The 15,931-nt window shown below is 52.5% G+C and overlaps 1 protein-coding gene across 1 annotated transcript in view; it reads right to left on the bottom strand.

Moving 5' to 3' along the window:
* The window catches only part of LOC128272462 (mucin-5AC), a 36,672-nt gene extending 21,199 nt beyond the window's left edge, over positions 1 to 15,473 (bottom strand). Inside the window, exon 1 of the mRNA XM_053010277.1 lies at positions 15,431 to 15,473. Coding sequence (XP_052866237.1) covers positions 15,431 to 15,473 — 43 coding nt within the window. The remainder of the gene's footprint in view (positions 1 to 15,430) is intronic.
* Positions 15,474 to 15,931: the final 458 nt, after the last annotated feature.

The following is a 15,931-nucleotide window of genomic DNA, read 5'->3' as shown; positions in this document are numbered from 1 at the left end:
TAGGAAAAAGTACTCCAATCACCATCATCAACGTCGTCACACGCCCCGTTTTAGGTGATAATCTGCGGAGCTGATGCACTGCACGGTGTCGGCTTATCTTGCGGGTCCGGTGCGATTAGGGACCAAACCACGTAAGCGGACCTCTCCTCTGGATGCCGTTGCGGAGTTTGATAGGCCATTTCGAGTTGCGTAAAGTTAGGCGCCCGCCGGACGTCGGAGTGGCTTCGGAGTCGAAATAAATGAAGCTGTCGGACGGTGGCCGGAAGTGGCCATCAGTCAGCGGAATGCACTTATTTGTTCTCTGCACACTGCAGCTGGAATTGTTGCACACAAAACGGGCGAATGATGTAGGAATTTTTGGAAACTCTTTCGAACCAGGACGACGGTTGAATGTTTGTGTTCTCTCCGTTGCTGTAGAAACCCGGCGGCGGCGGCCCCGCTAATGACAATCAACGCATGACATTCGTCGACTCGTTTGCTAATTAACAGCACGCCCAAGAAGTTGGTGTCTACCGCCGGGTGTTGCATTCTAAGCTCCGGACCCTCTTGAGCGGCGGCACGATTAATGTGATCCCATTCCGTGCACGCACCGCGCGGGAAGGGGACCCGTCCACCGTCCCACCACCACCGGAAGGGATATAATTGTACTGCGCGAGAACGCACTCATAAATACACACATTGGCGTCCCCAACCGGCCACAGGCCAGCCGACAACGGCGACGACGAGAGAGAGACGGCCTCCTGGCCAATAATTGTGATGAGGTTAAGCTCCGAGCCGAAACATGGGACACGAACGCCCAGCCACTGGCACGGATCGATGTGATACACAGAGAGACAGGGATTTAATGGTACGATTTTTGTAGCGGCCCCGGCTCCGTCCTTGTCTCTCTCTTTCTGTCTCTGTTTTACTATAATTACCATTTAATGAGTGGTACAGATTTAAAGGGTTTCTTTTTTATGCTGTGGCGCTACAATGCACAAAACACAAATCAACAACCAAATTACACGGCTCCGCTTCGGGTGCCGAAGGTCAAGGATGTGGAACTAGTGGCTCGGGGATTGATTCGAATCTGTAAACACTGCACTCAAAGCGATGTGTGAAAGGATTCCCCCCACCGGACGGACGGACGAACGGTAAGTGGTGTCCGCCGTGGGACAGATGTCACCGTTTTATGATTCACAAAAATGGCACCACGAGCGGGCTGTGAAGTAATTGCTGGCCGTGAATGAGATACTTGCGCCGTGAAACATGTGTATCTGTTGAAGAGCTGGTGTCTTTTATTGCTGGCACTAAAACCATAAACAGATTAATGCTAATCAAAATTACCCTTGCAAACTTCTTTCGGACCAAAAATGATCTTAAATAATAAAACAAATGTGTTCGTTAGAATCAACATGTTCGACGCATCAACAACATGTTGAATGTTGAAAAATTAAGAAAAAAGGTACATAATTTCTCAGCTTCACCTCATCATCTTTTAATGGATTATAATGTCGAAATACATGGGGCATGAACGATTTGACAAACATTCGCCATTCGAACACAATTTTTAAATTGGGACATTTGTCTTGTATAAGAAGACTCAAAATTAAGCTCACAAAATAGCCATTACGTTAATGAAACGCAACGCATTTACAAGGTTCGGTTCAACCGATATCGTGCCGAACCACTGCGCGATAGGGACCTTCCATTAATCGCTGGCCATAATAGTCTCGAAATATTCATCGCGAGCACCAAAAGTAGCCAAATGGCACAAAAAACACGCCGTTTGCGAAACAGATCCCGCGGCATTTCGTTACTGGCCAAGTTCGGCGCCCATTTTCGTGAGGTCGTCGCCCTGTCGTCGCTGCAGCCGGAAACCAGAACCGGCACTCGCGTACCACCAAATTTGGCACGAAACGGGAAAAACGAGAGTTGGGAAATAAAAGCAATTGCTGCCACCGCCGCCGCCACGGGAAAATCAATCAAACTTTTATTCCACACCACGCGCGCGTCTCGATGACGTGTCGTCGGAAAATGTCGTCAGCCTTCAATCGTCAGCCGCAGAGCGATTGGGCGCAAATAGTTGCACACCGAAGGAGGGAAGCAGCCCGGGCGGAATCCGGAACAAATCGCCGGCACACAAAACATGGGTCCCGAATGTTTTCCGGCTGGGTTTTGTAGTGGCGGTCCTTGCCTATTTTTTTCGTCTATCAGGATCTGCACACCCGGGTCCAGAGAGGCGTGACGAGGTCCTCGCGGTCCGCTACACGACGACCTCGGCCCGCCGCAGAAAATGCATCCAAAATGCAGCGCCACAGGCGGAACAGGATTCAACGGAAAGGATATAAGCGGCGTGCGGCAGCCAACAAAGAGCGGAACACCACCGAATCGGTGCGCGCGCCTTAAACACTCGATTGATGGGTATTGTCAGTCGATTTACTATCAATCCAACCGATCTCCGGCGCCTCCACCGATGCATGGGAATTTCCTTTTTGGGACGGGGAAAATCACACCGCCGCGGGGCGTCTCGTGTTTGGAGAACGCTTGTGTGTCTTTTGTCACTGATTTCGCGTCTCAAGAGCCCACGGCAGCGTGGCAAACGGTTTCCATTTCGGGCGCTCTCCGACACTTGAGCGCGGTTCGCATCCGACCGCAGTATGCAAATTGTCGGTCACGATTGTTGTCTCTGGTCGGTGGTAGAAAATACGATTTTCACCTATTGTTTGCCCCCCTGAGGGGTCCTCCCTCGGGGAGTGGTGCACGCTTTTCTATTGATCATGGGCCTGGGTCTGGGCCGTAACTAACCGGTAACCTTCGGTCGCGATAGAATAACACTAACGGTCTAGCACAGCACAGTAGCGCCATCTTGTGCTGTCCGAGCCCCGGTGCCGGAGTCACGGAGTACCGTCGACCTATGACCGCACCTTCCACCTGGCGAACAACATAAACGATGCACACACATCTGACGATAGACGAACGCCCGGGAGCATCAAACCCCCCGGACGGTTGGCCACAAAAACAGATTCTGGCGGTCGAAGTTCTGACGATTGAAGACCGGCGGTGCCCGAGGCGACTGACACCGGCTGCTGAGAAGATACCGACCCCCGGGGGCCGATGTGTAAAAGCGATTCTTTTACCACAAAACCTAACCTCTAACCTTGGCTGGATTTTTCGAGGAAAACAAAACGGATGAAAATTCTTTACACACTCCGACCGAAAAGCTTCTGCTTCGCCGACCAATCGAACGTGCTCCGCTGGCCGAAAACCCTGTGTCTCCCTCCGCCAATGTAAACGCGTGTGGCGGCCCCTTGAGGTGGGACGGCAACTTGAGCAACTTATACGCCAAACAACGGCCGACGTTCACCAGGCATCGTTCCGAGTCAAGCTAAATCAATTCACCGCCACCCGTCCGCCGGGGGAACCACGTAGACAAACAGCGAGCGAAGCTAGGAACCCGCCGCTCGGGAAAGTCATTCCGGAACAGGAAGCTATCCCGCTCTAGAGTACGTCCGTCCGACGGTATTTGAAAGTGTCAGAAAAGTCAGTTCTCACCCTTGACTCTCTCTCTTTATCTTTTTTTTTTAGGTTCTCTCTCACTTTCTCTCTCGGCATTTGGCAGGGTTTATCCTCGAATCTCCATTTGTTTTTTTAAGCACCCTCCAGGACCTATGACTCCATTATTCGTAGGGTTACTATCTCGGATCGGCTACGCTTTTTACGGACCCTCTCTCTCTCTCTCTGTCCCTCCGTGGCACGCCCGCAGTCTCAACAGACGCATCATCCTTGCGGCGGATTTATCGCTACATGGACAGCCGATGACCGGTGACCGAAAATTGAGATGCTGGTGTTGCTGTCTTCTCTAACTCGACCCGGACGTTCCTTCCGAGTCCTTTGGCTTGCGCCAGACTTTTGTGGAACAAACAAATGAGCGCCCCAAAATCACCCGGAAGAGGTCACCATGGCCGGTGGTCTCATGGCATTGTGGAGCAAAACATGGACCACCGGAACGGCAACAAGATGGCAGCGTGTCAAAAGCTCACCTCGGCGTCTCGACAGAGCATAAACAAACCCACGCCACCTACCGCCACCCAGCGCCGCCGGTTTGGGAATTTTCTGTAAAATCCAAAGGCTTTTCTCCACCTTCAGGAACGGAGGCCGTCCCTGCTGGTTGGGTCCTGTTTCCTCTGGGTTGGCTTTTTTCTGTCCAGCGCGTTTGATGGCACCGGTGAAGAGAAGAACAACATTCTGCCGCTTTTTTTTTTCGGATCTTCTTTCGGATTCGCCAGACGAAATTCACAATTGTGCATTTTTTTTTTGGTGGACGTCGTGTAGACTCGTCCTGACGCGCAGAGTCGAGGTGGTAATAGGATTTGCGCACCCATCAGTTATTTTGCCATCAACGGGGTGTGGCGCGGGGGGCTATTTCCGATGGTCCTGCCAAGATATGCGTCTCTCTTCAGGTCGTTTCGTGGTGGGCAAGGGCATACGAAATAACGGCGCGGCCAGCCAGCGCCGTGATTGAGGAGATATGCAAAACAGCCAGAAATGCTACACACAGAATGTCGTAGCCATCGTCGTCGTCGGCGAGGACGACGGTCTCATCTGGGACGATGGTTTTCGGTTACAGGACCGGGCCCAGGCCCAGGCTGGCACAGCAATAACAAACCTCTAATCTCGATCTGGAGAGTGTTTGCGTTTGATAGACTCGCAGCCACCTCGCATGCCACAGTGTGACGATGATGATGATGATGATGACGGTGATGATGGCGATGATGGCGGTGGACACACGGAATCTGTGCAGCGCCCTGAAAGGGCTCGATGAAAGCCAGATACGGTCGGCGGGATTTATTATGTGTTGGTTGGTTACCTTCCACGGCGCAGGCCGTGGCCGGGTACTGAGCAAATAACTGAGAAATCGTCCTGTTTTGTGCACCCTTTTTTTAATCGCTAGACAGCTTTCGTTTGCCTTTCCCATCACGCCATTTTCTGTTTTCTTCTACTGAAAAGCACATTAAAATGGCGATGGTGCAGCCGAAGCATAATTCCATTCCGCGTCCAAATGGCATATCTCCGAGGGCTTTTGAAAGCTCCATTTGGCCGCCCGATTTGCCATAAGTTTCCGTAAGGGTTGAACCATCCCGAACCACCGTTTACTCTATCACATCTAAGCCAACGGTCACAACGGGCCAGCCAACCCGGGTCGGCGGGTCATACGCTTTGATGTTCAATGTTGCCATCGATGATAATTATTTTCGAGCCAATTGCCGCCACCCGGCAACACCCGAGCGGGTGGAGTGTGCATGTTTTCCACACCACCGAACACGTCACCGAAGCCCGCGTTCCAGACACAAACGCGTTTGGCACGGCCCATTGCTTCCACCGTGAGTCGTAAACTCAGATGTCAGAGCCCGGCCGGCCGACTGATGGAGGCGCCTGGTTGATGGTATGGTTTTCGGGAAAATAATCGATGAGCGCCACCACCGATGTGATCCGGACAGCGATTTTGCTTTACATTTTGTTGGGATTTTGCACCGAAAGGACACCGAAATGGAGAGCGCCGATGAAAGCCATGAAATGACACCCAATGATGAAGTGGTCGCTCGGTCGCGTACCGTAATCCTCCCGCCGGCTGCTCCTGGATGCACACACATGCATAATGGAGCGCATCCAGACACACAGACACAAAGAGACACATTTTCGCCGGCCAGTCTCACAGGTCGTGTTTCGCGTGTAACGACTGCCATCGCCGCCGCCGCCGACAACACGGCGGCGGGCGATTAATATTCCTCCGCCGGAAGTGCCCGCGAATTGCTCGTCGGGTTTCATCGGCCTCACGGAAAAATAAAGCGAGAAAATATTCAATAAACGACAGGGTTCGGTCGCCATCGGAGACGATCCCGGGCCGGGTGGTGTGTAAAACACCACAACCAACCGCCAACCGAAAAAGAGGGTTATTAATTTTAATTCCGAAAAATGGTCGGTTCCCGATCGAGTGAGGACGACGGCCCCCCTTTGGGGAGTAGTGCTGGCATTTTCGCGAAGCACACACGTGGGGAAAGTTTACGCCAATTCGCGTGCTTTCCGTTCCGAAGGGGTTCCGGGGGTTCCACTCTTCACGCCATTACCTGTGCGCGTGTTATTTTATTATGAAGGACTTATCATCGTTTATTAATTTGACAATCATATTACACACAAGACAGGCCAAGCCAAAGGATGAGCCTGCGGCCCGATCTGCAGCGGCGAGCAAAAAAGGAGCATAACTTTGCATTATTTAAAAAAGCACCCATAAATATTCGGTGTGCCGCTGGGCCCGCCCTGGGATTGGAATGCACATATTATGCAATTATCGATCGGGTGCATCAATTTTACTTTGGGGCCACTAGGCAGGCAGGTGACAGGAAGGTTGTGGTGCCCCAGTGGTTTCGGGGGAAAAAAGGGCACCAAAAATTCACAGACCATCAAACTTTTTAACCTTCTGGCACGGGCGCAGCAACCAGTCCGGTTGTCCCGGGCAAAAGAGGTCGTAATAATAAATCATGTTTGGCGAACGTAATTCATATACATATTCAGTCGCGCTCTCGGGCGCTGGTGTGGTGGGCCAATGCCGCAACACTCAATAATTGATAATTACTAGCATTATGCATGCGCGCAAGAGTCATTTGCGCTGTGTCATTGGCTCGGCGCAGAGGCGAACACAAAAAACAAACGCCGTCCATCGCCGGCAAGTAAACATCCGATTTATAATCAATCGCATCGAATTCCGCTCATTTCGACCGCACCATGTCCGAGGGGGGTCCTATCTTTTGGCACGGAATAGAACCCTGTTTCCCTGTTTAATTGCACTTCCGATTGGGCCCCCACCCAATCAATGCGACCACAATCCGCGCACCGCCCGTCGTGTGGTTTGGTTATGAAATGTGTTCCGACATTTCGTCGATTAAAGGCCACAGCAGAACACATCTTATTTACATTCGACAATAATTAAAAGCTCGTTGCACGATAATTTATGGGAAAAATGCGATATTTTGCAGTGGCCAGCGGTGGTCCTTTTTCGTGTGGCGAAATCTCACCGCTCGTTCAACATTTTATCCGTAGCTCCTTCTCCTTCTGGAGCTAGAAATTATTATTGATGCAAGGTACACGACGCGCGCGTCCTCCGGAATCGGCTCGAGAAATACACGAAAGAAGGTTGCATTTTGCATCCGCGCAATCCGGGGACCGAGAGCTGCATTGCCATGCCGATGTCGTGCCGATGGCGGATGGACCGGCGATGGACGATGTATTTGTAATGGAAATTTCTATCCCTTCCCGGAAGCCGGCCAGCCCCAGTAAGCGGCCAACAAACAGGACTGCATCGCTCGGCCGGGTGCTCTATCGGCGGTTGCCTTGGTTGCCGTCCAACATGAAATCGACACACTACATGGCATACATGCGCAATTAATGATTTCCAGCCTCCAGGAACCATCGGCGGCCAGGACCTTCGAGACAAAGGAGCAGCAGCGCCAGGCAACACCAGGCAACATCAGTGCGATGTTTACACTCCGGTGGGTCGCTTCCGGCGATGGATTGTCAGTGATCTCCCACCGAGCTCCGGCTGCTGTCCTCCCTTATCGTGCACGATTTATCTTCGACCATCGACGACGGCAAGAAACAGCCACACTCTACGGGCTTATGCTACACATCCCATTATCGATGGCGATATTAGGGCGCTTGTTGTGGAGACCATCAACTTTTCACACACAAACACATACGAGAGACGATCCCACCGGGCGATTGGCGATTGGTTTGATGAAATGTACGCTTGGCCGGAACACTCCGCAACAAGAAGACAGACGGTCCGAGCCGCCAGCCCACAAAAGGTTAAAACATACGCACGCCAATCCAATCATTTCATGCTAATAATTCAATTTCTACAAATCACGTGCCACCAGAGTGGCCGTCTCGTTGACGTCGTCGTCGTCGTCGTCGTCGTCCTCGTGAAGAATCATTATTCGCCTTTAACGGGCGCCACCAACACGGTCGGTCGAATAGGCAATGGGTGCCAACCAACAACCACCTTGGCCCGTTCTCGGTGCCAGCAATCAATTTAAATCTAATTTTCCAACACCATCAATCGAACTGCCCGGGCCCGCCGGTGCCGTCGGTCAGTAAAATCGGCCCGTTTTTAGTCAACCGGCCAACCGTCCGATGGGTGGCCGACACACATTAGCCCGTGATTGGTCGTGGAGCGCATGGAGCGATAAACCGGAAGGACGCTCGGAAGCCTCGGCTCGTTGGAGATACGTTACACTCGCACCTTACCCGGGCCACCGTATCATCAGATTCGCCCGGAACGGAATGTGCACAACATGGAACCATCATAAAATCACGTACCACCGGCATTAAAGTTGATCGAAGCTCAATTGTCATAAATCGGACGGGTGGGCCTCTCTAGACTCGCCTGCCGTAAGAAGCCTTCTGCCGGAGGATGGAAGACGATGAGCATCTTCTTATCGATAACCACATCTTATACACGAACCGGTACCGTAACCAGTCAACTCGGAACATCTTCACTTGCCGGGCCCGGTATGTAAGATAGTTTATTAAATTATCGGCTCGTGCTAGCTGGCTGGCTGGCCATCGATTCTCGAACTAATTCCGTTTTTGCTGATCAACTTCTGGTCGCAGGTGCGAGTGCGTGCAACAGGTCACCGGCTGCTGTCGTCGTCCCAGAAGCACGGAAAGCAAGTGTAAAGCAAGTTCCTCTTCCTGGGACTTACTTAACCGTAAACACGGCAAGCGCAGGTGCGGAAGTTGCCTTACTCTGCCATTGCCATTCTTAGTTATCTCTAATGAAGTTTGCGATCGAAAGTTCCCATTCATGGCGCGTTGGTACTCCGCCGGCCCGCCGGCCCGGAAACCGACATATGGATAATCAATTATCAGCGAAAGTGGAGCGGGCCGGGGTGCCCGAGCAGCAGCATCATCATCATCATTAAACTTTCAAAACCACTCGAACGGGATGATAACAAACCATTAACGCACCAAAATCACGTCGCGAGAGAAGTGAAGCGTTTAGTTTCGATAACACCGTACATAATTAAATTGTCACGCCTTGCCACCCCGCGGCCCAAGAGCCCGCTGCGCGTGCTTCCGGACGGCAAATGAGCGCGGCCAAATTGGGTGAATTATGTGACCATTTCACGGATTGTTAAATCGGAACGACCTCGGCCGACCCCTTGTACGCCATCCTGCAAACGGCGATGGCGATGATCACTCGACGATATGTGTGTGCCGAATGCGATTCTGCGGGTAATTAGTTTACGCAATTATTCGCACCCCGGGCAAGGCCCTTCCCGGGCCTTCTGGTGGGATTTTTGTCATTATCATCAACTTACAACTCGGAGTTCGAAATCGAAGTTCGCCCGCCCGGTGATGCAACGCTGGACCGTCCACTAATCGCTGCGACCCCATCCTTAATGGTGGAAGTAGCGCGTTGAGATCCACAAACAGGGAGAGACCTCCGAGAGAGTCGTTGTCGTCGTAGGAGAAGATTGAAAAACAAATGTATAACCGGTCGGCTACATCACCATCACCTGCCGACCGCCAAAAAACCAAATCAAACTTTCCTTTTCGCCTCCGAGATCGTGATCACTGAGAAGGCGTGATGTAAACCCGCGCTTCCGTCGTGAAACCTTTTCGTAGCATGGCGCGGCCAATGGCGTTAAGCGACAGAGAGATAGATAAAGATACTCCACTCAACAGCAACAAAAAATAAACACCTCACTAATGTCTCTTATTTCCGAGTGAAAGTAGTTTGCAACCGATTCGCCCGCTGAACTCGCGCCGTTCCGGAACTATAAATATATCAACCACACACACACTCACACACGCTACGGTCGCAGTCACTACACTGACTGGCGGGGCTCTCTGGAATCGCCAACAACAAGTGGCCACAGCACACGCCGCCGTCGACGACGGTCTATGTTTATGTTGGACGTTTAGCGTGCAAAAACCGGAATGCTGCGCGCGGTCGCGGCCAGCGCCAACAGCCAGCGCTTTCGTTTTTTCGGGGCGACCCGTAGCATCGAAATGTAGTAACCCCCCACGGCGGCTGGCAGCTGGTAGAAAGCCAGGAACCAGTGAGAAAACCGGACAACGCGAAGCGTGAGTCAGAACACGCTCGACGGTCGCTGGCTCGATAAAAGTAATGGACTGCTCAGCCCGGAAGGTGATGGCATGGATTGTGGCCGTCTTTGCCGTCAAGTCTATTTTAAAGTATCGGTTCGGGCGCTCCGGAGACAGCGGATAAGACACTCGCGGCTCGCGGCGGTTTATCCCTCACGGAACTTTGTTCCTGAGAAGCTGGGAAATAATTGCTAGAGGCCGGTTACTCTCGACTCACCTTTCCTGGACAGTAGGACGCTGTTAAGGGGGCACGACGGGGAAGATAAAAGGAACCCCACGGGGCACTCGCGGACCAAAAAGGACGAACGCGAATTCCTATGTCAGGCGGCCTATTTTTTCTGCCTTCTTCCCCGTAGGCCGATAATACGCCAAAGCTGGGCCGACAACAAACACGGACCGGAGTACGAGCGGGGACGCTTGGTTCAGCGAGGCGAGAAATCATGAATGAAGCGTGATCATCGGCGGCACACAGCACGTCATCATCGGGCGTAAACGGCGAACAACGGGGAGTACTATATGGGCCACGGACACGAACACCACGAAGTAGAGTACGGCGGCACACGGTGGCGTGCCCGCCAGGAATCAGCGGCCGTCGGCGCAGGATCCAGGAGCGGTGCACACGCGGGGTGCTCTCAAAAGCCGCCGCCGCCGGCGGCGGGCAGGTAGGTATGTAGGTCAGAGATTTTTATCACTTTTGCAACTTCTTCGTCCTGACTTTCTTACGTCCGCGTACAGTTTCTTCCCTCTTCTGCCCACGGGGCCACTCAAGGTTACAACGACTGACAAGCCGCGCCGCCGGCCCGGCGAACTCGGCGAGGACTCCGCTGGCGGACCGAAGTCTGGCCCGAAGAGGAGCGCGAGAGAGAGACAGAGTTTCCGGAAATTTTCATTATCACGGCTTAGCGAAGGTTTCCTCCTGTGTTCGCGATGGGCCGCCGACCGTTATCTAGGTTTACGGGTCTGGGTCTGGTTACGGACCGGGTGTGTGCCATTAGGATGTGACTTCCCGGGAAAAGGTTAATGTACCGCGAGTGGGATTACAGCCAGTCACGTGACGTCTTCGGACGATTGCGTGCCCTTAAGTGTCCCCTCACCGTCTTGTGTCACGCACCACAGGTCCCTTCGATGTCGCCCAGTGAGATTGCGGGATAACATCCGGATCTCTCTGGGCGAAACAGAACACCGGCTTCAATAATTCATTCCAAAGTTCCCTGGACATTCATCTAAACGCTATTCGCTATTCGAGATATAACTCCTCGTCCAACGTTTGAGTTCACCTCTAGTGGGGCGAGTTGCGCTCGGTCCCAGTGTTGTCAGAAACACGCGAAAAACAGCTGTTCGGTGCCGGCAGCCGGACGCTCCGGGTAGCCCCTCTCCGAAGGGTATCCCCACCGTCTGCATCGAGTGAAATGATGCCTAAAAAAGGTCTACCGCACCTTTTGGCGGGTGAATTATGTTTGCAGGCACCCCAGTTCAACAGTCCGTAACCCCTTACAGCAATCGGTAGTTGATTCATTGACAAAAAAAAGCGCTACACGCACCACACGCAACGTTCCAGACTTCGCAATACGATGGCTGCGGTCATCAGTTCTGACGTTTTTCCGTCGGTTTTTGTGTCGAATTTGCTCCGTTGGCATGCTCTAACCATCCTCCATCTGAACTAAATAGTTCCTTCAATTAAAATAAGTTCATGTCTGATCTTTTTTTTGTTCATTATGTGCCAGAAATAGAAATTCGCGCTACCAACAACCTGACATCGATTGTGCCTGTGGACAGATCTTTTAAATTAAACTGCAACCATTCGTACAATTCGGATGATAACACGATATTGATGAAAACAAACTGTTATTATTATTTCTCTGTTACACATAAATACAATTGGTGAGTATAAATAAGACGTTGGATTGTTTCTCTCGGGAGATTAAGCAGAGACCAAGCAAGGCACTGGCCGGCCGCGTACACGATTCGCAGCGAACCGCAGCGTTGTTTATGGGCAATGTAAAATGATATCTAAATATTTAGCTTGGCAGCTGTTTCTTGGGAAAAGGGAAAAACTCGGCTCCGAAGTCTGACTTCCACGCACACCGACACAAACGGATACGCAGCTGGCATGATCCGTCTTCGCAGCCATTGAACTTGAGCCGGCCAATCGGAAAAGTGAAAGAAACAACCCCACAGTGACGGTTGCGCGAATATCGTCTTACGAGACTAGGAATTTGCACATCGCACGCTTCTGATTTCAACATGCACCCGCGGTCGTCGTCGTTGTCGCGACATTTTGCATCGCGGTCCCCATCAATGGCCGAGACGACGGCGTCCGCCATCCTGCTCGGCACACGACTGTTCGGCGGGCGACGAGCATATTTTTAGCATTTTCAAAAAATGTAACAAATTCCCTGCGTCTGGCGGCGGCGGCGGACAATATCGCAGGATTATCGCACAGTGTCGAATCTCTGGCTCTGACCATTGGGGGGGTGGCCAATCGTTTGAAACCACCCGCGGAACGGTGTGCTCGCCACCGAGAAAAGTGTGGCCACCTTCTTTTCTTGCTACAGAACCGCGGTGGCTTGATTTTTCCCATCATTACACGGCTGACGGCGGGCCACCGTTCGACAAACACACACACAGCGAAGCGTGACCCCGAAAGAGACGACGACGACGATGACCGATGAGAGAGAGAGGTGAAAAGTGACAAATTCTAATTTCGTGCGTGTTTTTCATTTTTCTCTATTCTTTTTGCTTCAATTTCTTCGACATTTCGTAATATGGTGGCGCGCACGTACCACATTTGGCGGCCGCATCGGGTAGTCGAGAAAAAAGAAAACCACCCCGAATTGCATTCCGCCGGGTGGGGTGACCTGCGGCCGCGGTTAGTTTCTTTTTCGCGACATGATTGACGTCACTATAACCTGTGATACGCGCCGCGAGCCAAAGAGTCAGTCGAACGCCAGTCAATAATAAACGTTTGCCACGCGCCCAGGATTTTCGTAGTGGCAACCCTGAGATGCCAGTAAAAAGTCAAGCGCCAGGCGTGTGCAAAACAACAGGTCTTTTTTTCTAGAGAATGCATTCGTTCGTCTCGCGGCGGCGGCGACACTTCATTGTTACAACAATCGATCGCTTTTCGGCGACGCGATTGTGCACGTGTGTGCGCGCGCGAGAAGCGAGAAAGTGAGCAGAGCAGAAGGTGAGCAAAAACTGTGTGCTCACACAACCGCCACCGAGCGCGCGTATCCTTTTCGCGCGCGCACCCCTTCGCGTGTGTGAGTGCGCGTAAAGGATTCGACTGGTTCGGGGACTGCATATGCGCCGATTGCATCACCACTACCAGTGCGTGGAGTGATTTTTCGGTATTTTGTCCTGGAAACGGGACGTTCTTTGGTCGTTCGCTGGTGAGCCCAGAGGCACATTCGTGAGACGTGAAAGAGTGCGACGCGGCTCACTTCGATTCATTTACAACTCGACTCAAAAACAGAGGAAAAGTTACGTTCCCGCAACGAGCGGGTCCCTTTTCAGCTGCTGTGCCATTCAAAGTAGGGCCCAAGGCGCCCCAGGGGAGGATGCGTATGCCCAGAAAACCCCCTTCGGCCACCCGGGGACGCTAGTCTGATAAATTGCCACGATAAAGCGACGGATGTAGGGGACGACATAAAACAACGAGCCCACTTACGACGACAACCGGAAATACTGACGGCGTAGTGAAATGAAACCAAAAGCATAACGACGGCTGGCAGTCGCACACACACATGCACAAAGCGTGTACGGGTTGGCCACACCGCGAAACGAAACAAAAACCATTTTCCCACGACCCTTACGAGACAAAACATGATCAACGTGAACGTCGCAAGGGATTTCCTCTGCTCCACGCGCGCAGCCCGCGCTCATTGGGCAACAGTCGGGGCCGGGGCACTACAGGTTTGTTGCGTTTCGTTTTGCTCCCGTATTCGCGTGTCGTACAGGTCGCACACAGCAGCAGCAGCAGCAGCATAACCATGCTTCGGGCGACTTGACTGCGGGTTGCTGTGTGTGCGTGTGTGTGTGTGAAGTTAGAAGAAGAGTTTAGAGCCTGATTGATTTTGTTTTCCTGACGGTGCCACCGTCACGCACACCACCAACATAATTGAAGCTTTATGTTGCGGTCGTCCAACTTGCCTTAGGGCCAGCGGGCAAGGGTTCATATTGCGTGCGGATGGCTTTTGTCATCAAATCGCAGCATGCGCTGACCACAAACATCACCTAACCGAGGATGTTTCTGTTTGCGATCTCATTCTCATTCTCACCGCTAAAGCATGGGATGCGAAACATCAACACGACGGCTGACGAAGAACTTACGAAGGAGAGGAAAACGGAGCAACGTGACGGTGGAGCAGCGCGGTAGTCAAGCAATCTGAACCACGCAGCAACATACACGAATCCACACACACACACACGCGCGCATATCGGCCAAAACGCTGATTCGATGCGTGTGCTACACGCTCTTTCATCGGGCAACACTTTCGCATCGGCCCATATCCATCGCCCACCGTGGCTCTGGCGGCGAGAATCTTCTGCACACACGCACACACTCGCACACAGGGCTATGCAGCGAGAGCCCATGAGCTGCGTTTTGCTTGCGCTGGCGTCGCGATTAGAGCGCAGAGTGAGCACTTGCGCTACTGTTTTCCTTTGCTGGCTACGTGAGAAAGTTCACATAGAAATCGGAAGGGTTTGCTACTTACGGAACTGCAATGAACCCACCGTTTTTGGGGGGCATCACTGGGTGGGAAGGTTCTTTATGTTACGGAAACCTTTATACCAACAAAAAAAAACATCTCGCTACCAATAGAATCGATTGCGTTTACACTTCTTTGCGTGTCTCACGCGTGAGTCGTCGCTTTCACAGCACAGCTGCGGCGAGCAACCGCCAGCTCGCCAGACACGCGTCTCACTCACTGTGTTTCACTGCGTTCACTTTCTCACCTCGCTGCTCACGCCGATTCGCAACAATGAGTGCGCGACATTAGGAATCGTGTACCGACGGCCAAAACACACACACACACAAGCGCACGTATACACGAGGCACTGCACTTTTCGATACGCGATTCACGGAAGCGACAGGAACCGATGGCATTGGGGGCCATTCACCATTCAAGAATCACCGTTTTATCAAAACACACACACACACGCACACGTGCGCACTCTCTCCAGGAAGCCCGATGCAATACGACGCAAGAGATGGGACAGGGGGAAGGGTACAGGGGTAGAGAAGTAGAACAAAATATAAAACGAAAAAGATTTTCACCTTGCTGCTCACCTGGCTTGTCCAATGATTGCCGACGATTCATTGGCGTTGGTGGCGACCCCGTTGGTGGCGCGCGCGTGCGGAGGGCGACACTCGGGACACAACAATAGAAAAAACACACACGGCACGGCACTGGAACGTCGTAATCACGGCGGGGCACACAAAAACACGCGACACGCGACGCGGCCGCGCCAACACGGACTCATCTAGCACCACGGTGCTGCGCTCACCTGCTCACTATCCTCCTTCACCGCCGATTCACACGCGGTGAGCTGAGACACCGAGGAGGGCGCGCGCGTGTGGGCTTGTGTGTGCCGTTATCCCACAGGAATTGTTTAGCACCCGTGACAACCGGGACGGGACGGGATCTGGGGGCGGCTCAGTTTGCAGGCTCAAAATTCACGGTTGCCACAGTGACGAGCACAGGACTCGGCGATACACCACTGTTGACAGGTAGCGCCAGCCAGCCAGCAACACGAGGAACAACAAGAAGAAGACAAC

Source organism: Anopheles cruzii, chromosome 3, assembly GCF_943734635.1.
Source record: "Anopheles cruzii chromosome 3, idAnoCruzAS_RS32_06, whole genome shotgun sequence".
NCBI classification, from domain to species: domain Eukaryota; kingdom Metazoa; phylum Arthropoda; class Insecta; order Diptera; family Culicidae; genus Anopheles; species Anopheles cruzii.
This window is presented reverse-complemented; position numbering and strand designations above follow the sequence as displayed.